The sequence below is a fragment of the Periplaneta americana genome, chromosome 13, assembly GCF_040183065.1.
Source record: "Periplaneta americana isolate PAMFEO1 chromosome 13, P.americana_PAMFEO1_priV1, whole genome shotgun sequence".
NCBI classification, from domain to species: Eukaryota; Metazoa; Arthropoda; class Insecta; order Blattodea; family Blattidae; genus Periplaneta; species Periplaneta americana.
This window is the reverse complement of record NC_091129.1, coordinates 138,298,500-138,321,980: the sequence shown is the minus strand read 5'-3', so window position 1 is coordinate 138,321,980 and position 23,481 is coordinate 138,298,500. Positions and strand designations below refer to the sequence as shown.

The window sequence follows — 23,481 nt, the reverse complement described above, 5'->3', positions numbered from 1 at the left end:
TATTGACCCCATTCTTTCCTCACGGAGTCCTCCAGTGACCTATTTCTACTACTAGCGGACACGTTTCAACGCAAATACACAACTACGTAATCATGACTTCCTAATAACAGAATAAAACGTGCAGCACAACTCCCATTACTTACGCAGCTCTCGTCTCTACATTTTTCGTCTCTGAAAAATTATTTGTTTTAGCCCTTAAAGGAAGCCCATAATGAGTTGGTTTATCGGATGAAGTAAATGTATAAAGGCATCCATCTACTTCAATCTCTTGTAAATCAAAGATCAAATAAATTGTACACCCTATGCTAAATACGTAATATTTCCGATTAATACGGCAATCTGAATTCTACAGAGAAATATCCGCCGCCACGGTGTCTAGTAGCTATATCGCTGGACCCGGGTTCGATCCCCGATTTATAACTTGTGTTGGGCAAGCCCGTGGTCCAGGTAACACAGGATTTTCTCCGGGAGCTCCTGTTCCCCCTGCGGCATCGCAACAAATCTTCATTATCTCATTTCATAACGGGTGTAGCGAAGACCAGCCGCCAATAGCGCGCCCTGGGCAATAACTGTCGGCAAATTGGTCACATGGGTGAATGACGGAAGTCAAGCACCCGCCATTAGTTAAAAAAAGAAAACAGAGGAATATCCCTTTAACACCCATAGCAACTTATCAAAGAAAGTGGGAGCACAATACAGACAGCCTTGTACCTACTTTTCATCAATTCCGACTCTCCTTAAATTGTTTAGAGGCAGTTTTGCTGGGCATACAGTAACGTCGAAAGTCGCAAACGTTTTGTGTCTGCACGAAAGTTTTTTTTTTTTTTTATTGGGTTATTTTACGATGCTGTATCAACATCTAGGTCATTTAGCGTCTGAATGAAATGTAGATGATAATGCTAGTGAAATGAGTCCGGGATCCACTACCGAAATTTACCCAGCATTTGCTCGCATTGGGTTGAGGGAAAACCCCGGAAAAAACCTCAACCAGGTAACTTGCCCCGACCCGGATTCGAACCCGGGCCACCTGGTTTCGCAGCTAGACGCGCTGACCGTTACTCCACAGGTGTGGACTCTGCATGAAAGCAATTATTATGTAAATAAATCGATTTTACCGTACTTAAAAAATTACACCAGAAAATACAAAACGTAAGTGAATAAAAAAAAAGTTTACAATTTTACAATAGGAATCTTACTATCCTGGTTAAAAAAACCTTCAAGCTTCCAAACTTACCGACAAATATCGGAAGACTTAAAACCACTTACTTTGTACTCGAAGCCCAAAGTATATATTATGTAAATCAAAAAAAAGAAATTATTCGAACACTAAGCTCAATGACATACCGGCCCTAGTACACTTTCTTCACAAGATAACTTCTCAGCGAGTCTATACTATCACTTTCTTCACAAGGAAACTTCTCAGCGAGTCTATACTATCTCAATATCGAAATTATTACGAAATGACACTTTCCGCCGTTTAAACACATGAAAATGTCAACTATGATTGCTTATTACATAATCGTATTCCAATATTCCAGTATTCGTACAATAAGTCCACGTTTTTTTATCAATAAGTTATATTATGTACTGCATATTACGCATCAGTAAAACTGCATCTACATGGTTCAATTTTCCATGCGCGTACACATGCTATCTGGGAAGAATATTGAGAGAATTAAGATTATAACGCGCGTTCAATTAAGATGCATGAAGATTATGGGCCGTATTCATAGACATTTTTAGCGCGGGCTTCCGGTGGATGATCAGCGTCTTTCGTATTCATAAACCAGTGTTAGCGATAGTATATGATATGAATTCTGTATTAGTAACAAGTGTATAGCCGGGGCTAGCTTAGTACGCTCGTAGCGCGTGCTGCGAAATGTCTATGAATAGCAGCACTCTTTGTGTCTACATGATATGCCGTTTTGAACGTCATCTTCACCACGTACATAAAAAAGTGGTCTTCCAATGGATCCCGGCCCACTGCGGACTGAACGGTAACGAGAAAGCAGATATGTTAGCAAATAAAGGAACTTATATCAACTTAAAAACAAAGTTCAAGTTCCCATATGAATCAATAAAGCGAGTCATAAAAATAATAAGTTACAGCGAACAGGCAAAACATCAAAATTCAAAATTGAAAGAATCATTCAAAGATCCAAAACTAATTCCTGATCTACCTCGAAAATCTGCCGTGGCCATGTTTAGATTGATTACTGGTCATGATTGCCTCAGTAAACACCTCCATCGTATTGGAGTACTGAATTCACCTAAATGCTTACTGTGCACCAGAGAAGAGGACATGGAGATGGAGCACCTGGCTAATTGTGAAACTCTTAGGATATTTGTGGACCTTCCATCAAAATATTGGGAAGCAAGAAGGATGATGACTTCATTGTTAAATCCAGAGCATTAGATACACACACACATATACTGAATATCAATCTTGCATACATTGCTTGAATGCGTAAGTTGAAAGTAGCGTTGAACCCTGTAGATGCACCTTAATAGCCCTCTGACGGTTAGGTCCCACTCTGTTCATTCCGTACCTCACCTTGTTGGCATACATGGGGCTGAGACGGAGCCAGCAGTGAGGGTGAGAGAGTGTATGTTAACCCGACTGTTTCTATTTAATTGAAAAGTCTATCAATTTAACATTAACTTATTTTACGTAATTCTTCCCCATGACTTGGTGCATTATTAAATAGGTACGAGATATGAATTAAACGTACATACTTTTAGTGATACCGATTCGGAAATCAAGGAATGTCTTACGGAAGCTACTACATTGCTACTATATGCGTTCCAAATGTTTATTTAAATTAAATAAAAAAAAATCTAAACCTGCAGCAATATAACGCGGTTGAAATTTAGAGCATTCTAGAACATGTATAAACAAAATGAAATACAGAGCTAAGGAAAGCCTAGTAAGATATTCAGTACATCTCAACAGGCTTCTCAGCTTGGTTATCCTGCACTTTAGCAGTTATCTGCATTGCTTCAATAACTCGGGAATGATTACACGTACACTCCTTTAAAATGTCATTGACAAAATGCGTTATCTAAGGCAGAGCAAACCCTACAAGATTAATACAAGGACAACTATTTCCACAATGTGATTTTAAAATAACTTCCTTATCCATGGAAATGCGTGAACAAATCTCAGGCGACTTGGATAGGAACCTTTCTCGCTGACATTCCTTACATACTACATATACTGTATACGCCTATAGGGCAGTGAAGTCGAGTAAATGCCTCCGCAACCTTTGTGACCCAAATGGTAACGTTTCTGGCTAAAAATTGAGCGGAACAGAATTAGATTTCTCGCAGGAATGGGGAGCATATCTATATATATAATTTGAACTGGTAATGGAAATTACGGGAAAACGGCTGAACGGATTTTAATAAATGGCCCCTCATTTTGAAGCTTGGAACTCAAAGTTTTTCGGATAGTACTTTTCAGTGAAATGTCAATTTTCCTACATAATTTTCCTATTTTCCAAAATCCATCTGTCGTCAGTTTTGAGAACTAGCCAATTGCATTCAGGAGAAGCGAAGCGAGCATCAAGTCGGCCGTGTTGCATTTCAGAATAAAACAAAACACACACTACAGTAAACAATATTACACGAAGGCCATGATCTGCAAGAATGCCGACATATTTAGAGCTCAAATTAAATTGGTTATTAAAAACTTAACTCACTAAAAATAATTTACACATTCGATTCTGTGGTGTGTAATTTTCTGGGTACAGCTGTGTATTGGATATTAAAAACTACAAAACTTGAGGTGGTTTGATGACATTAATATTAGAAATGAAATATTATTGTAGTTACTGCCATGACGTGACTATTTTTCATTAATTATACATAGGCCTATTAATGCTATATTGATGATATGAAAGTGAAACGTTTTGGGATTATATAAGTAGATGTAGAGAATAACTTAAATTAGATTTTGATTTATATATTTTACTGAGTGGCGGCTATATAGTATATATAGTATATGTTACTGAATGCTGTAAAACTTAGGTAAAATAATATTATTAAAAATCAAATATTTTATAGTTATTAATCATATATTTATATATATTTAATGGCGGTGAGGTGTAGATATTTATATGCGTGGTTCTCTTCAGTGCTGGCTCGAGAGAGAATATCTTTCACTATTACGGAAGCAAATAACTTTCAGAATGTCTGGTATTCTTCATTGAAAATAAATCTTAAAAACGTTTATTTGAACGTCTAATGAACTTAGCAGCATTTGCTGCACAAGCCACTAGTATAATTCATTTTGAAAAAATCGTCTGCCCAGACATCCTAGATTGCCAAGAACACAGAACATTATGTATACAAGAATAACTGATTACAGCAAGTAGACGAGTCAAATATACGTGAATGAAAATGAATTTTAGAAATAATATAAATTATACATATATTTATTGCAATCACACACTAACGAAAAAAAAGGGGGGGGGGAACTATAGTCTTCGGTATAAATGGCTTTTCAGGATTGCCACAGATCCTTGAAGTGATTGAAGTGATTATTTTAGGAATGAGGTCATGGATTTCAAATTCTTTAAGAGTGTTAACAGTTAATTGTGGGATGGTACCCCTCGCTCCGATCATTAAACCATGCACTTCCCAGGTGCCTTCCACCTGGTATTTTTCTCGAAAATACGGAATAGGCTCATAAATTTATTGTTTTTCTTTGCTGACCTCAGATGGTTGGGTCTGGCTCATCTCAAATCTCACAGTTGGGTCCAGTATAAAACCTTTACTATTAGTCTTGTCTAGAGCCACGATGTTCGCTCTTCTAATTCCGCCGCCTTCAGACGCAACGCAGTGCACCTCTTCATGGATTACAAAGGATCCTTTTCTAAGCTATTAGCAACTGAACGGTCCCTCGATCTAATATCTGTCTTGTTGTTTCAAGAACTGGTCTTGTGACACATACTGACATGACCAGGGATTAACTTTTAGTTGATGTTTGGTGGTGGTTCACATTCTCTATGAGGACGAAAAAACGTAAAAGGCTTTGAAACTATGCGAAACTTGGATGAACACAACAGCAACAGCAGTAAGTCAGTAAGTAGAAGGGGTTGAGGAAAAAGACATCTAATTGACTTCATTAAAAAAAAAAGGAGTGATATAACCAATTCGTCATTTTAAAGTAAAAGCTGTGATGAAAGGGACAAGTAAGATCTTAAAGAATGAATCCTGAATACTTTTGAAGAACACGAAATGTATTAACTATAAGAAATTAAGAAATCACACAGGTATGAAAATTAGATTTCGAAACAATAGGGGGGAAATAAATAACTATTCGTCACTGTATGGGAATGTTTCGAGCTATTATTCTTCTGTGGAAGACTAAGTACGAAATGGTTTCCGCATTTCAACATAAAAACACTGCGAACTCATTACGGGAGATCAAAACATTTATGAATACTCAAATCCATTTATAGTTGCGAAGTGTCCATTTTAATACAGGATTTAATATATTAAATTGTGCACTGGATTCCATTAATGCCATCTCGTTCTTTAGTGGTATTCACAACGAAACTACGCATTTTATCCCCCCCCCCACCCCATACCCGTGCACATACTGCTTGACTTGTCTGTATTGTATATTCCGGTTTTCAATGGTGTTCATGGTAGAGTAGCAGCTGCGTCGTCGTCGTCACAAATCAGAACTCGTTTGCAATATATGCCAACATTTAACAGGCGCAGCGGCACGCCACTGCTAACAGGAATGATTATCCCTGTGCCTTGTACAGTTCGAGCGTCCATTTAATACCCAGACGGTGTCAAAGCGAGCGCTTCAAAAAGAGTTTATTAAGCCTTCTCAAAAGCCGCTCCAACCACAAGAAGCGATAACCAATGATGCGTTAACAATCGTAATTGACGTTCTCATATCAACTCCATATGGAGTAGGAACCAATGTTGTATTATCTGGAATTGATTGATGACGACAAAAAGTTATTTTAATTAAAAGTACTCTTATAGCTTAAAATTTATTCACTGTGGACGGGGTGGTGCAAATCAACGTACTGATGTCGCTATAAAAATAATAATAACAAGGAATAATCTTTGCAGTGAAAATGTGACAACACCACTTGGCATTACAAGTATTGAGATGTATAAACAAAATGTACATTTAACACAAAGCCTTCAACGCTCGAACTATATACTGTCATAGCAGTGGGTAGATGAAATTCTTAATGTAATGTAAAAAGTGGATACATTATTGGAATAGACTGTACAATAGTGACTTTGGTCTAGGTAAAACAAGAAGCTACTTCGAAGTGCAAGTCATGGTCCACTGTAAAAAAAAATCTTGCGTTTCCTGGAATAACTACGTATGGAAGTAGCAAAACAGTGTGTGCTATTAAATAATAGAGTACAAATCTAAACTTGTTCATAACGATAAATACCAAACAATGGTAATATTATGTAGAAGAAAATGACACACTTATTCACTTTTACACAAAATTAAAGAGAATGTTTTTTAATGAGCTGCCAATAGTTGAATTTACTATTCATATGCATAATTTTGGCCCGCCACAATGGCTATACAGATAGCCCGAGTGCTTCCCAATTAAACAGCACGTCGTTCGATTCCCGGAGTGGACGATCATTTCCGTTCCACTGTAATGGATGTTTGTCTTTAGTCTCTTACTAAGTGGCGGTACGTGATAAAATTTAGCCTATAGGTGTTGGCAGTTTATATCTACAAATTTTACATTCTGAATACTGCCTTCAAACCATGCAACATACATTTAACCCCGACAGAAATAAATATGTAACGAAATATAAGAAGGGAGGGGGGAGTTCATTTTTACAATAAAATTATGAATAAACCCTAAATATGTACAGAATCAGCTGTTGCCAAAGCCATATTATGCAATTAAAATATCAATTGAGTTTTGAGCTTTGTGGAAAGAAAGAGTAGCGTAGATGCGGCAACAATTCGAACCATAGTTCATGTAGTTTAGCAACCGCGATTCCAGACCTCTGAGCAGGTGCATTGTTGTGATGGAACACTTTCTTCTTGGCTATACCCGGCATCTTTTCGCAAATTTTCCCTTTCAGTTGCTGCAGGAGAGTTGAATAATATTCCCCGGTTACTGTTTCTTCCCTTTGGTAGATAGTCAATCATGATCATCCCCTTAGAATCCAAGAACACGAGCGTCATGACTTTCCCAGCCAATTGAACAGCTTTTGCTTTCTTTGGAGGCGAAAAATCACTGTGCTTCCATTGTTTCGACTGCTCTTTTTCTCTGGGATGTAGTAGTGCAGGGGTTCTTAAACTAGGGGTCGCGACCCAAAGAAGGGTGCCGTGGCTTTTGGGATGAGTTGCCGTAGCTTCCCGAAAAAAATAAAATTAAAGAAATGTTAATTAAAGTACTTGCGATGATTATATTTTATAATTATTGCTTATTATGAAATATTACAACTCTGTATTAATAATTGCTACACTTATTTACTTCTTTTTATTACAATAGCATAGTTTAACTTCAAAATAGGCCCATAGGTCACGCAAGTTTATCGCCAAATTAACTTTGGATCTTGGCCAAAAAAGGTTAAGAACCCTTGTAAGTAATGGATCCAGATTTCATCAGTGGCGGGCACACACACTCTCATAAAATAGCATGTATTTTTCTCGATCGAGCCAGACAATCCCTCGAAATTTTACATCGGACGTTCCTTTGCTCCGGTGTTAATAAACGCGGAACTCAACTTGCGGAAACCATGGACATGCTCAAGACATTGACTAAGATGCAGCCCACCCGTTCAGTTGAGATCGCATAACCTCGCTAATTTCTCGCACTTTCAGTCGATGGCTATTCAAGAACACATCGTGGGTTTTTTCTACGATTTCTTCACTTATTGATGTTACTAGATGTCCATTGCGGGGGTCGTCTTCCACACACTCTCGACCATATTGAAATAGTGCCGCCCATTTTTTCACAGTCGAAGACGCTGGAACAAATTCATTCCCTCAGCGTATGATCCATGTCAGCTTTAATTTGTTGCACCCTTTTTTAGGAAATATTTAATGAAAGCACGAAACTTGATATTTTTCACTTTTGAAGATCTGTTCGGCGCATTAACTTCAAAATTAAACTACATAAAATATAGTCAACAAATTAGGAATTTCTGTATTTGAACTAATTTAAAATGGCCGTTAGCAATGGTGACATTGTTGACACGTTTTCAATACCATCTATGTGTCTGGTCAAGAACTTTTCAAACGCACCTCGCCTGTTGTGACGCTGTTCAACGAATCGATGCTCAGAAAGAAGATACTGAAATGCCATTAAGAGAAATAAAAATTCAAATTCGACTCAATTAAAATAATATAGTAATTCATTCATTTAGTGTTATCTTTCCTATTTGCTGCCTTCCTCTTTGTTTCCTCATATGATCCATATATCTTAATGTCGTCTAAATATAGTAAAAGAGAGCGCAATTCTGCAACCAGGTAAGAGGCTCGCACTATGAGAGTCTATACTTGTTTTTTTGAAAGATGGGACATGACAGTTAAGCGGCCGAGCTTGGAACTACAGTGCTATGTTGCCAATATGGACTACCATGCTGCCAGCTGATGGAAGTTAGCAATTGACGTTAAGATGGCTGACGTTAAAACATTAATTGGCAATTGACGCAAAGGTAAGAAAACAACACAAAAATCGACAGAGAATCAAACACAAAACGTACCAATGCTAATATTGTGGGCACAATAAAGTCGCCAAGAGAGCTATATGCACTCGCTATGTGGAAACGGTACGTTTGGCAACTCAACCGTTGTTACCATAGCAACAGGCCTACCACGCTATGTGACATTCAGTTGTTTTTCCGATCGCAACGCTCCTATCATGTCTCATCTTTCAAAAAAACAAGTATAGTATTGGTCCAGAGACATATCCTTAACTACACCGCACTGGGATGTAAGACTGTACAAAAGACGGAAGCAAAAGAAGACAAAGAAATGAAGGATGAAAGAAAGGAAAATTATGAAAGAGAACGAGTTGTTATAAAGAGACCGACTGTTACATTCTATACATGTAAATGTATAATTTAGGGTTACTGTATGAAAGTGGCAATTATAACACATTTTTAAATCTTAAATACAAACTCATCTACTTTAGTCAAACTTCATATCCCTTGAAGTGAATAATACTTTACAAAGATTTTACACTCATAACCGACGCGGTCGTACTGATATACAAGGAAAGTCAATGCATGTGCAGGCACCGACGCGAAGTCGGGGATTTCCGTGCACTCACTAGTTTCTTGGAACAATGACTATCGCAGCAACGAGTACAAGAAAACGAAAAAATGGAAACAAGATTCGCGTTAGATGTCATTATGGGAAACGACTGATTTCGAAAGCTTCCAGCTTTCTTTCTTGGGAGGACCCCAGAAATGGCCTTTTATACAGAGACGAAAGTCTTCATAGTCACGATTTCTGAATATAACGACTACTTTTAACCTCCAACGTTAATGACGTAACGCTCGAAGATGTCTTGAAACATTCTGCCCAGAATGATGAGGGCACAACGTTTGCAATATCATCTCACTCTTACGCAAAGAATCCGTAGTATGATAATGGTAAAAACTGCACAAAATCTTCAGCTACGCCGTAAATGTGAACGAATTAAATGCAAAAAGATCACTTCAAAACAAGAGTGATTAAAATGGCGGAATAAAAAGCAACAATTACGTTCATATTTTAACAGACGCCAGATTTCATGTACCGAAATGAATTATTTTCACTAGGCCTACATTATGGTATTTTTTCCTGTAAATGAAGACTCCTTAATAATAACACTAAGTTACTCTACTTTACACATTACTAAACCATATCATTTCCAAGTGATTATACAATTAAGTTAATATCTTTGTAACACGTACGTCGACCATATTTTCATTTTAGCCAGGTGATCTTCAAGCTTACATACGTACAATATGACAATTTTCTCACCATCACTGTATGACTTTTCAAATTAAGCTACTCAATTGAGGCACACAACTGCCATCAAGTGATGTTGCCAATGTGTAAGGAGTCCAAATTTACATCGTACACCATCAAACCGAATGAGATTTTGATTTAAAATGCCTGCAGTAAATTAACCTAACATCACAAAATTCTGTAACAAAAACATGTCAGCCTAAACTTGTAAAATAAATCCTTAAGTGAACTGTAACTTCTAATTTTTTGTCTTATGTAGTAATCTATTAAAGTATTTAAATCTATTCCTGCTGTTTCGACTAAAAGAAAGATATTTTAAGCTGTTTATTTGAATTAAGGCCGAACAGTCATTTCTCAACAGCATTTATTACCTATATAGGCTAGTTTGTTCTAATGAATTTTAACCTTTAAAAGTAAAATTCTTTGTAGTAAACGTCTGACATTAAAACTTTGACGAATTGTTTCTTCTTTATTTAATCGAGACAAATTCAATTGTGTTTTATTAAATTCCAGTTAAGTTATTTCTATTCTGAAGATTTGGCGAACATTACATTTTTTTCAAAGGTTTCGTGTGTTAATCTGAGTGACTGAGGTGGAAATTACTTGGAAGGAAATAATATTTCCAAACCTTCAGATTGTATGTATCCAAATTAAGGTAAATGTATATTAGACAAGTCTACAGATCAGAAAACTTCTGGTCTCAATAATATGCATTGTATAAAATAGTACAATTTGACGGAATTAATTATATGCAAAAGAGAGTAAGCCTTTCTGCACAGAGTACTGAGAAAACAACAAAGCGACAGAATGTAAGTCCAGAGCTGTAATATGTATCATGTATATCTTACCTACTTGGTAAGGGTACACCTGCCCCGAGTCCTCCATCACCTGGGGGAAGGGGATTAACACCAATACGGAACGTGGTGTATTCTCTTTGGATATTATGCCTGGATATGATTAAGTACCATCTTCAAGTCAGCATTGTCTTGCACCCTTAATCACTATGTCGCGTGAAAACTGCTGTAACATCAACAACAATATTGGCCTTGGACTGCCCCAGCTCTGAAGCAAATTCAGTGTCTGAAGTGGGAATGTGTGCACAGTGTCTGTAAGCAATATCAGCAGTAGAGTTGTTGCCTAAACAGACATTTTAACGGCGATATGTGGAATTATCTACTTGTAAGCGTGTAATAAAATACCACGTCTTCAAACTCTTCATATTAATAAATACGAAAACTCCCTTTATAAAAACTTTCAATCACTTTTAGTTCATTTGTGAAAGTGCCAATCTCGTTCCACGGGAAACTACGCCCTATAGCACCAAAACAGCATAAACAATATCCACGTTACGTTATTTCTATTAAAAGCTATGGCACTGTAACGTCAATCAAAACACGACGAAGTGACACGACATGAGCGTTATTGCCGCAGCTCGTGGTTCGTATTCTTCTCATTGAAAATAAAAAAGTAGCACTATGACGTTACACTCGACTACGACGTCAAAGTGGTGATAGTTATGAGCGCTGCAGTAACGCTATGACGTCACACTCGACTATGACAAAGAGGCTGATAGTTAAAGAGTATTGCTTCTGTAAAGAGTATTGCTATCTGTACGTTGTTAAACAATAGGTACGTCATGGATTTATCATCTTCTTATCAATACTGACGCAACTTCATTTTCATGGTTTCACTTGGTCGATATGAGTAGCTTGACGACAATGACACTTAACGCGATAGTCATGAGAGACACATTTCAACAAAATTTTCATTAGACAGAATATAACGGCAGTTGTGCGCTGGTCATACGGTTTGTTGAACGAGCTTCCGCCATGATGCCTTGGACCACGGCCAGAAAGTAACTAGTTACATTGGGACTATTGCGGCCGGATCTTCCAAGGCATCGCTACTAGTGAATTGTGGAGCAGTCGATTCGACTGTGAGTTTCTGTTCACATAATTACATTTCGTTTTTACACCGGTCTCGTATGTGGAACGATCAGTTTCATTCATCACATGCATTCGCGTTATCACGTCATCTCAGGCAGTCGCTATAAGCGGTGCTAAAATCGGATTGAGAACAAATATCAAATCGAAACTGATACGGCAACAGCAGCGAAGACCACAAAAACAACACAAAGTGTTGATGCGACAATTTCTGATGGTATTGTAATATCAAAGGCAAATAGAGTAAATCACCGGATTTCTACCAATATGAAACAGCAATCGCCAATGGAAACTTGTCCATCCGCACCAAGGTCACCGCACATAATTTACCATAGTTTGCTTTTAAAATGTGAAATTTATATCATAGTTAAGTGTATACATGACCAAATTTGAAAGACTTCGAATATTTTGGGAAAGCCGTAGTGAAAAATATTAGAAAACGACAAAAACAAATATAATTTAAAGTTTTATGAATTATTTTCTCTCCCAACGTTGTTATACAGAGCGAAACAAAAAACAGAGAAGTGGGCGCATCTCATACACATCGTCATCAGGCTCAAGGACGGAAATTTAAAAGATGGAGAGAGCAATTTTAACAAAAGATATCAAATTTAACACTGTCTTAATATTATGCCTCTAATATATTTTACGTTAATAATTTCGTAATGTTCATGTTCATTTCATGACCACACAAACTTCCTTAATTGTTGTAGAAAAATGTGCCAACTTCGTATCTACATGGAAGGCATGGTTCAGACCAATTAAATCGTGAGGTGCTTGCTCAAAGAACAGAACTTCCTACTGTCCTACATACAGGAAATTTCTAAGGATTAAGAATTCAGATGAAAATAATAGTTGGCTGTTTAGTAAACATTTCATCCACCGGTGTTGTACAGTTCGTGTCCATATTTCGTGCGTACCGACCTACTTCAGATAGGACACTAATGTAACAGTCAAATTCTCTCCAATCAGTAAACATGCAATCATTACATTTACGAAGCGTGTGAATTTTTATCAAGAGACATCTAAAATGGTTATTGTAACTTAATGCTAATTTCTTGATACGAAATCATATTACGTTAGGAACAGACTTATTTTAAACTGCATACTTTCCCCTTGAATTAATCAAACGACGACAAACGCTACCTGCCATATTTGACGTTACTGCTGCCACGCGGATTTGGAAAACAGCTGTGTATTTACAGAACCAACATGGCCGACAAAAACTTCACACTCTCCCGCGAGTATGAATCTATTTCACAAGCATGGAACACTGAATTACGAAAAAGCAGCAGAATAGTTTATTGCAAAGTCATGCAACCTTGTGCAGATGCTAACACAAGTACGAATTTTGTAGCTTATGAAACTTTTTAACTCGATGCGTGGAACAAAACCTGCATCACACTTCCGACTTCTTCGAATGGAAACATGCATAGATCGTATTGGGAACACATAATCGCTAATATCTGTAAATGTAACTAGCCGTAGTTATTATTCACGCTCTTGCATATATTGCATTGGACAGTTATTCAAATCAGAGCATTCTTAAAATAGATGAAACTACGTTAAAATAAAATTCACATAAATATTAAATTATCATTTAATTCACAACAAAATGGATTTACTGGTCGAAAATCTTATTTAAAGTGTTTAATTTTGGTTGCTTTGTAACGTTCATAATCAAATTAAACAAATCGAAGCTACTGAAGTCACGGTTTTTTATGTTCACAAATTTATTCCAAGAAGTTATTTTCTCTATAGACGCGAATACGTCCTCCTTAATGTTATGAATGGAATAGAGAATTTAGAATATTTAGCTACAGTATGGCTTAAAATATGTGCAATGTAGTCTGACGTCATTCCGAGATTTAGTGACCTGAATACAAAATGGCGGTATTTAAATTATACATTAATAGCTTTTTTACAATAGCACCATTATTTTGAGAATTAATGTTAACTTTTTATTCTTATGTGTATTTTAACACAGTCTCAGTTTAAAATATTTTATGGCTCTATAGGACATTCCCTAATAGTTTATTACAAAATTACAAACCGCAGCTTAAAGAATGCGGAAGTTAATAGTTGATCACATGGGTTTCACTACAGCTGAAGTAATGCCCGAGAAAGACAGAAATCCTCGTTCACTGTTAACTATGCAAAACCGGATGTAATAAACAATTCAAGGAACAGACCGTTGGCTCCGATGTCCATATGGAAGACCAACACGTGCACGTTTCCCAATTGATAAACTGAAGGACAACGTTTGTTAAGGTGTGTCCTATCATTAGAACATACAATGAAAACAGCCGCTTGTAAATGGCTACTTCAACAAATCACGCTATAGTGCAGCAGTAAAGTAGTACAAGATGAAACAGCTAAACGAGCCGAGAGCGCTTAAGGAATCCGGAGAACGTAGGCGTCATTAAAGTCCCAAGGTCTGGGCAACCGGTCTAATTTGGGCTTTATATAATACTGTAATGATAATTTGCAATGCACATCCGATTATACCAGTCCGTTAACGAACAAGTGAAACGACCGTAACCAAAATTACAGAGGGAGGGGGAGATATAACACTTCACATCACGTTTGGTAAGAAATAAGCGCTTGGAACATGCTGATAATTGCGATCAGATGCAACATTCCCTCTCAGACACGAATCACAAAACTCTGAACAACTTCTGCCACTACTTCAACGCACATTCACATTATACCTAGAACTGTTGGCGAAGTGGAAACTGCGTTTTTATAGTAATGCCAATAGTATCATAATTACACATTAAACAACACTTTTAACACACTGACATAAGCAGATAAATCACAATTCGACACCTGAGATCTTAGGTTTTAAAACCGAGAAACGGAAAGTTCACTCGCACTAGCACAACAACGTGGCGGGCGGAGCACCTGCATTCACCTCACTGTTTGTTCTCTCATACTACGTGGCATTGGACTCACTTCAGTCACTCGGTCGGTCGCCAGCCCAGCCAGCCGCTAGGCAGGCAGGCAACCAGTCTCTCCTTTCTCCCTTCCTCTTTCCTTGGACTTTAATTCGCTCCAAGCCCGGTTCACACTGTCCGAGGCGATCACTTCAAATTCGTAAGACGCCAACAATCGAAACTACGTAACACGAGAAGCGAAAATGAATGGGTCCTTGAGACTGGCACTTGATGCTATCGAAATGCCACGTTTCGTTCGCTAACTGGATGAAGTCCACGCTTCCGTTGCGGCACATAATGTAGGTCGAACACCGAGCGATGACAACGCCGAGATGTTTCCGCTACCGGTAAAATGCAAACGCGTGTTTATTAAAACCTGAGACGACAAATTATAATGTTTGTAAACGATGCCTACGAATAAGATCACACGTACGCATAATTTAATCACGAATATCATACGCACGCATAATTTAATCATTTCCTAGAAGTAAACGTAGCGATAAAAGTAATACAAGATTTTCCAATCATCATTCTTATCACGGCAATATCAGGTACAGCTCTAAACCACTTCTCGTTTTATTCAAGAACGTCGCTGACAATATCACTCATTTAACGCATGCAAAATAAATCACAATACCTAATAAAAACTGTTTCTTTGTGAATATAATGCCAAGTCATCACGTTAGTCTCCTTTGACAAAACATGGTTAATTTATATGTTAAAAATGTCTATTGCATAATTGACATCGAACTGTTACCAAAATCGAAAGGAAGAATCATATGCTGCGTTACAGTGTCCGTGCCAATACGACCTCACGTCTACGAAATGTTGCGCATTTGAAGACCGATATTTTACTATCCATCTATCAATTTCTTCTGAACGTCTTCCAACATACGATGTTCATCAATTTTATTACTTACTTATTGGCTTTAAGGAACCCGCCCTCACATAAGCCGCCATTGGTCCCTATCCTGAGCAAGATTAATCCAGTCTCTACCATCATATCCCACCTCCCTCAAATCCATTTTAATATACGTCTGGATTTAATGTTCCTAATTATGTCAGGTAAAGAATACAATGCGTGCAGTTCATTCCTCTGTAACTTCATCCCTCTTAGCCCCAAATATTTTCCTAAACACCGTATGCTCAAACATCCTTAACCCAGGGGCGTATTTTGCGGACTACCCGGGCTACCGGCGGTAGCCCAAGGAAATTACAAAAGAAAAAGTTTATAATATAACATAATGTAATAATTTTGTATTATTAGTTTTACCATAGTAATTAAAATTAAAGTAATTGTTAGATATATTTTGTGTAATAATAGGGTCAGTGGTAGCCCAAACCCTTTAACCAGTATACGCCACGGCTTAACCTTTGGTCCTCTCTCAAAGTGAGAGTCTAAGTTTCACAACCATAAAGAATAACCGATAACTCTTTCATAAATTCTAGCTTTCAGATTTTTGACAGCAGACTGGAAGATAAAAGCTTCTCAACCGAATAATAACACGCATTTTCCATCTCTTCAAAGGATAAATTTCCTATTTTTATATTTACATTTCGTACAATATTCTGGTCACGAGACAAAGTTAAAAAGTAAAGGTGATAGTGTATCTTCTTGTTTTAGCCCACAGTGAATTGGAAACGCCTCTGATGCCTAAAATCACACTGATGATCTCCAATAATTTCATCTACATATGGAGTTAATCTTATCAAAAGAATATTGGACAAAATTTTGCACGACGTCAACAAAAACATCAATTTTATTATTTAAACAATATTAACAATGACTTCATCAAAATATTCCTCATTTCATAAAGAACCGGCTAAGATAAATGATCATGGCATAAAGTCTGTACCAACTTTAGATTATTTGACCAAAAGTTAATAAACTAGGGAAAACGTTTTTTCATCACAAAATGCAAAATGTAACCAACTTTCAAGAACTTCGATCTATTGACATAAGCCTATTTTGTTAATTTAAAATCAAGCTACGACAGAGGCCAGTTGTTTCATAGATTTGCGAAAAGACAAAATTATTTTCTAAGCGATTTGCACGAGCACATCAAGAATCACGTACTGATATTCATCTTCAAATAGCCACATTCAAAAAATCACCTAACAATAAAAATAATGTAAGAATCAAAGAGTGGCACAAGTTTAATTTGGCGTGCTTCAAAATTGAGAGGGGGTAATAAACAAAAGCTGGCGACAAATGGAGCAGAAATTTATCCTCTACTGACTGTGGGGCGAAATTAATTATTTATACTTGACTGACTGATCAAACTACAAAAAAATAAATAAATAAAAATAAATAAATAATAATGAAAATGCGAATGAAATTTTATAACAGCGAAATATACGGTTAGATAACTTAAAGATTCGAGAAAATGAATTAATCAGCTCCTGCAACATGTAATAATTACAATGGATGTAAACAGACTGACAAGCAGAGTCTTAATAGCCAAATGAGTGTTACAACTGTTCTTCTACGACCTGTAGTAAGGTTAGACAAAAATTAATTCATTAACATTAATGTTACGATACATATTTATATCGACAATATGGAAGTATGAATATGATTTTAGATAGTGGGAAACAAAACAGTGACATTCGAGACATTAGGAAACAAAAGAATGCAAGTGATTCTTATTTGTAGTTCCTATAGGTACGAAAATAAATAAGTGAAATTCAAGTTCCTTTTTGCAAGTTACATCTCTCTTCGATCCCATGGTACGACAAATGTCTCAATTCTAGTGGGGAATATGTTGAAAGATAGCGGAACAGTTGTATCTATTCCAATAAAATTGTGTTTTCTTTTTGCAAACGCCTCAGGGAAACATTTTTACGACCCTAGTAATTGCGCTCGAGTCACCAAAATTTGTACAAGCACTTGTTTTGACATTATTAACATGGTGGAAGAAAAAAAAACATAACTTTTTATCTGCCCTCATGAGAATGATTGCTTGCGAGCACGACAAAATGGCGTTAGAGATGACGAATGAACGGAATGCAGGAATTCCATATACATAGCGAAGGAAATTGTAATCAATGAGAGAATTACTTGGGTGAATTCGATAAACTTAAGACACTTGAAGCAATCTACAATACGGATCTCCCAACTTCACTTTCAAGAAAATTTATGTTAAGTATTCTACCATTTAACACCGAATCCGAGGCAAGCATGGTAAACAAATCAGAGGAATAATCGCACAATCGTAGTTTCCATCATTTCAATGATAGGAAGGACTTAGATTTTTTTATGTAGGCCTAATTGCAGATTATATCTATTCACTTTCACTATCAAGAACACAAAAATAGTTGCTATTCTGAAATAAAATTGTCTATTATGTCGACTCATATTTGATACAAATTATACCTGTACTTATATTTGTGTGGACCATCTTCGTTATTTCTGTTACTGAAAGTAGTGGGCAACTGCTCTATTTCAAATACATTGTTCTTCACACGCCACGATTTTCCATCTCTTTGCAGTCTTAATCGGCACAGTTCCAGTGCGCGGAGTATGTGGATTTCATAATATAATTTGGAATTCACTGATGTTTAGAGACGTAATGTAGTTAATTCTGGAACCACCTAATCAATAAACTGATATTTTCGTTGAACAGAATAACAATCCTTCATGGAACAACATACGGTTAATGACTTTTAAATCCCTTCCAACGACCACTTCTACCATCACTATTCATTATGAGTGTAACGTAACTTTTTTTTACTTTTTCACTGCTATAATCGGTGCATAATTAAAACTAATTCCCTATGTTTCTAAGAAGAAGCTTCACAATATGACAATACGGTTCGTTCATTTCCTAAGAGCCGGGGGGAATAAAAAAAAAAAGAAGTGACATAATTATGATGATCGGAGGATGCCGTACATTGGCTGAACGTACGTCATAAGTCTCCATTTTTACTCCTCAATCACTTGCTGCCATCTGTAATAACAGTGACAGAGGTTTCTTCACTGGAAAGCGACACTTAGCACACGCATAATCCGTAAAAATCAGAATTACTAAGACTTTCTCAGGGATTAGCAGCTGAATGATCGCTTTAGACATCGTACCGTACAAATAACTAGTCCCTTGCCCTGTTACTTTGTATAAAAGGATCTTTTTGCTCTATTACTTCGTATTTTAAGGGTCTTTTAAGTGTTTAGTGTAGATCGTCGTCGTTGCGGTAAGTTATAAAAAATATGTGAACTGAGCATTACATAAAAATTATTTAGGTCTGTAATTAGATGTGTAAAACATTTCCTGCACAGCATATTTCACCAATAAAACCAATGTACACAGTTTCACAAAGAAAACCATCCATTTTGAGAATAACAGTTCGCCAAATCAGATTAAAAAACTTATACCGGTACGCTACGAAAAACATATCACAAGTTACATTGAAACACAATTTCAAAATTCTGTATGAAACAGAACAAAAGGCACTTTATGTCACGTTAAATAATTACATAAGCTGTTAGGATGTAATGTTCAGGAATTATAGGAAGTTGACTAAACACAAAATTATGTCCACCGTTGGTATGCCTTGGGTACTGTTATACATTAAGTTTAAAATTACATCTTTCATTATCAACAAAACTTTAAAATAAAATGCTAAAAGAAAACCAGTCGCATCTCCTGAAGTATTCCGAACACTGCACTCCTTCCATGGCATGTACCAATTCATAAACCAAGTTTGGTAGCTCTTTAAACTAAGAAATGTATTGATATTGATAAGTGGTTTCAAGTGTGATTCCTGAGGACCAGTTCATTTACTTTCACGAGAATGGAGCTGAAGCAATGGTACGAACAGAAGTCAGCATTTTTTAAAAACATGGAATATGCAAAAACAAAATAAATAAAAAAATAATAATAGGCCTAATAATAATAATAATAATAATAATAATAATAATAATAATAATCCTATTCAACTCAGTGCAGTTAAAAGCAACGATATCCAACACTTCGGCAATATTCTCTTCCATGTAGCGCGTAACAGATTAGTAGGCCTTGAGCATGAAATGTAGGGAGAGATATAGGTGTAATGGTTGGAAGTACAATTTTTTTTTTTAACAATTCAACCCCAGAAATAGGTTATGTAAGCTCGTATCAATGTGGAATAAATGTAGAACAAAGTTATTATAATTCCCAAGTATTAAACAAGAAACCTATATAGTTCAACAAATCGATTATTTTAAATTGCCTTCCATCATACAAGGGAGAAAAATTAAACGAGTATCGATGGCTAAGAAGCGATACCACGTATCTACAAAAACGGTCATTCAGTTTAACTTCATTATTTATTAGAATAATTACGTTATTATATTCACAAAATTGGACAGTTAACTAATATTTTCTCCTCTAGTAGAAGATCTTGCAAAGCGGGAACATGTAAGAGAAATTAATTTTTTAAAACCGTTTTCTAATTCGCCTGCAAATTTACAGATACAAAGTATCACTTCTGTGCGTGTTTTAACACTAAGAACCCAAACGGAATAATATAAAAGGATGGCAATGCACTATGGCTAGATGGAAGAGAAACGTGCGAGTCTGAAATAAAGAACTTTAAGTCAAAGGAACAGCCAGGCTAAGAAATAAATTGAAAATACCGATACTTTACAATTATATCGAATGGAAACACAATGAATGGACTACAGAAAAGGAATGACCGTGGAGATACGGAAGAAACAAAATCAAAAATATCGACCAAAAGAAAAAATAATAAACTTTGGACGACAGACCTTGAACGTTTGGATTCGTAAAGAAGTACAATTATAAAAAGATGAACTACCGACGGTAACGTGATAAAATACCCAAAGGGCACTTCCCCCACCAAAAATTTACTTACGAATATACTGTTGTCTGCAAGTCAAGTCACAGTCATGTTCACTATGGGCAACACACATTTTAAAGAATGTGTTTCGAGGGTCGAAAGATGAAATCGATTAACTATGCACAACATGTCTATTCGTCTCAATTCATATATTACAGTTTGACTATCTAGTTCAATTCAACGAGAACTGCCAACACACACCGGATCAGTCGCTTGACAGTCACTGGCTGGCAATCACTTCTCGTTTCTTCAGGTTTGTGAAAGTGAGCTTTTCAGGTACCGCGTGGTACGTTTGAGAGCAATTGCCTTTTCAGGAGAAAACCTCACACTGTCATTAGTTTCCATCAGATGAATTGCATTAAGACAAACTTTGGCAATCGAACCTTCGATGCAAAAATAGGGGACTGATGGAAGCGTTCCACTTTATTATAGTGGTACTGAGCCTCTCATACCATAAATTATACTGAACAAAATCTTTTCTGCTGTACTGAAGTTGATCACTCTTATAGGGCTTATTTATAATAATAATAATAATAATAATAATAATAATAATAATAATAATAATAATATTACTATTATTATTAAATCCAACACATTCAACAATGGTTCTGTACTTTCATCATACAGTGCATAATATCACAGTATACAATGTAATGGCACAAAGATTCAATATGCAGAGTGAGAAACATTTGATGTTATAACACAGTCGGATTTAAAAAAACCTTCACTCTCAACAGTTCACCCAGAAAGGTGGGAGTAGAAAGCAGTTATGCCGCAAAAGCACTTACTGGCTTTTAAGGAACCCAGAGGGTCATTGCCGCCCTCACATAAGCCCGCCATTGGTCCCTATCCTGAGCAAGATTAATCCAGTCTCTATCATCATATCTCACCTCCCTCAAATCCATTTTAATATTATCTTCCCACCTACGTCTCGGCCTCCCTAAAGGTCTTTTCCCCTCTGGCCTCCCAACTATATGCATTTCTGGATTCGCCCATACGTGCTACATGCCCTGCCCATCTCAAACGTCTGGATTTTATGTTCCTAATTATGTCAGGTGAAGGATACAATTCGTGCAGCTCTGCGTTGTGTAACTTTCTCCATTCTCCTGTAACTTCATCCCTTTTAGCCCCAAATATTTTCCTAAGACCCTTATTCTCAAAAACCCTCAATCTCTGTTCTTCTCTCAAAGTGAGAGTCCAAGTTTCACAGCCATACAGAACAACCGGTAATATAACTGTTTTATAAATTCTAACTTTCAGATTTTTTTGACAGCAGACTACATGACAAAAGCTTCTCAACCGAATAATAACAGGCATTTCCCATATTTATTCTGCGTTTAATTTCCTCTCGAGTGTCATTTATATTTGTTACTGTTGCTCCAAGATATTCGCAAAAGCACTATCGAAATAAATTAAATCGTTTATTATTATCATCATCACATGAAACTATCATTTCATTGGGCAGTATGACCCAACCCCGCCTGCTGGCTTTTGCGTTTCAAGGAAATAAATTAAATATATGTATAATGCATGCATGCATGCATGCATACATACATAGCTACGTACCTTATACAAAACTTACACGAAAAATTAATATACGGTTTTGACTTCCATTAGCCATAAACGGAATTAATATAATACATTTTTGTTCCATTCTCTCCCGAGCATCTAAGTAGTATCAAGAGTAGCAATCAGAAATCAGACAAGCTTGAAAATTGATGTCTCTATTAGTAACAGTTTGAGAGAGTAAGTTCAAACATGGAGAGTCGAAGACTTGCACAGCTAGATGGATACAGTACAGCCACATTACAATATGAATTGACCAACCTCATCAAATGACATCAATTTCACGATGTTTTATCTTAATATACAGAAATATTACAATTCTAAGAACTAGCAACGGCAGTGACTTACTTCCGGAAGCTTTCGAAATAAAATATCTGTTTTTTAGAATAGCCGACGGCGTGCCATTATTAATCACCATATTAATTGACGCAAAGAATTTTATTTCTGAGACTATAAACACGTATGAAACACTGCGCGCTCACTATCACATTTCCGCGGAAATTTCTACGAACATACAACTCATTAATTGTTAAGCTAATTGTAAAGTCTTGAACAGGGCAAGTTGATCAATGTGACGAATGACTACGTAACACGTTGACTGCCAGACAGGACAGATGTCCTGTGAAAGATGTAGTTACACCTCACCAGTCTCTCGCTCCTCTGTGCGACGATGATAATATATTATTAAAACAAAGGGTCTCAAGCCTAAATGCGACAATTCCATATGGAATCGACAGAAGTTTACCCTATAGGAATGATTACTGTCTCTCCACAATCAAGACATTACTTTTCAATGGTCACAAGACGACATCTCACATAATCCTGGCCTCGAAACTCCGCACTAACAATATCCTCCAATTGTGGATGTGAAATACACAAATGTATTACAGTAGAAACCCGATTATCCGACACCCTATTAACCAATTGACGGTTTATCCGACTATCTTTCTCTCACGCTTTTTTTTTTTGCGACAGAAACATAATATGAAGTACTACTGTACGTAATATTAGTACATATTTTTTCTAGAGAGTGTTATTACAAGTCTTTAACACTTATTATCCAGTTTGGTCTGCTGTTTGAGCTGCCGTACTGTACAACTTCTATATAAAATTTATTCCATGAGTGTCAGAAGGAAACTTTTGTGATAAGTATCGAAAAATGCAAATAATTCAGTGATTTGGGGAAAGAGAAACTGTGGCTCATCTCGCATCAGAATACGAG

The 23,481-nt window shown here is 36.6% G+C and overlaps 1 protein-coding gene across 3 annotated transcripts in view; it reads right to left on the bottom strand.

The window, feature by feature from the left end:
* Positions 1-23,481, bottom strand: part of LOC138712484 (eukaryotic translation initiation factor 4 gamma 3-like) — a 291,440-nt gene that overhangs the window by 182,477 nt on the left and 85,482 nt on the right. The window contains exons 1-2 of one of the 3 annotated variants that reach the window (XM_069844354.1): positions 14,631-14,891; positions 10,825-10,996 (exon numbers count right to left, since the gene is read on the bottom strand). The exons of 1 other annotated variant lie outside the window; for it this stretch is intronic. In XM_069844354.1, coding sequence (XP_069700455.1) covers positions 10,825-10,861 — 37 coding nt within the window. In that variant the 5' untranslated portion in view covers positions 10,862-10,996; positions 14,631-14,891. Of the gene's footprint in view, positions 1-10,824; positions 10,997-14,630; positions 14,892-23,481 lie in introns of those variants that run through there. One more of the 3 variants, XM_069844355.1, reaches the window with a different exon arrangement.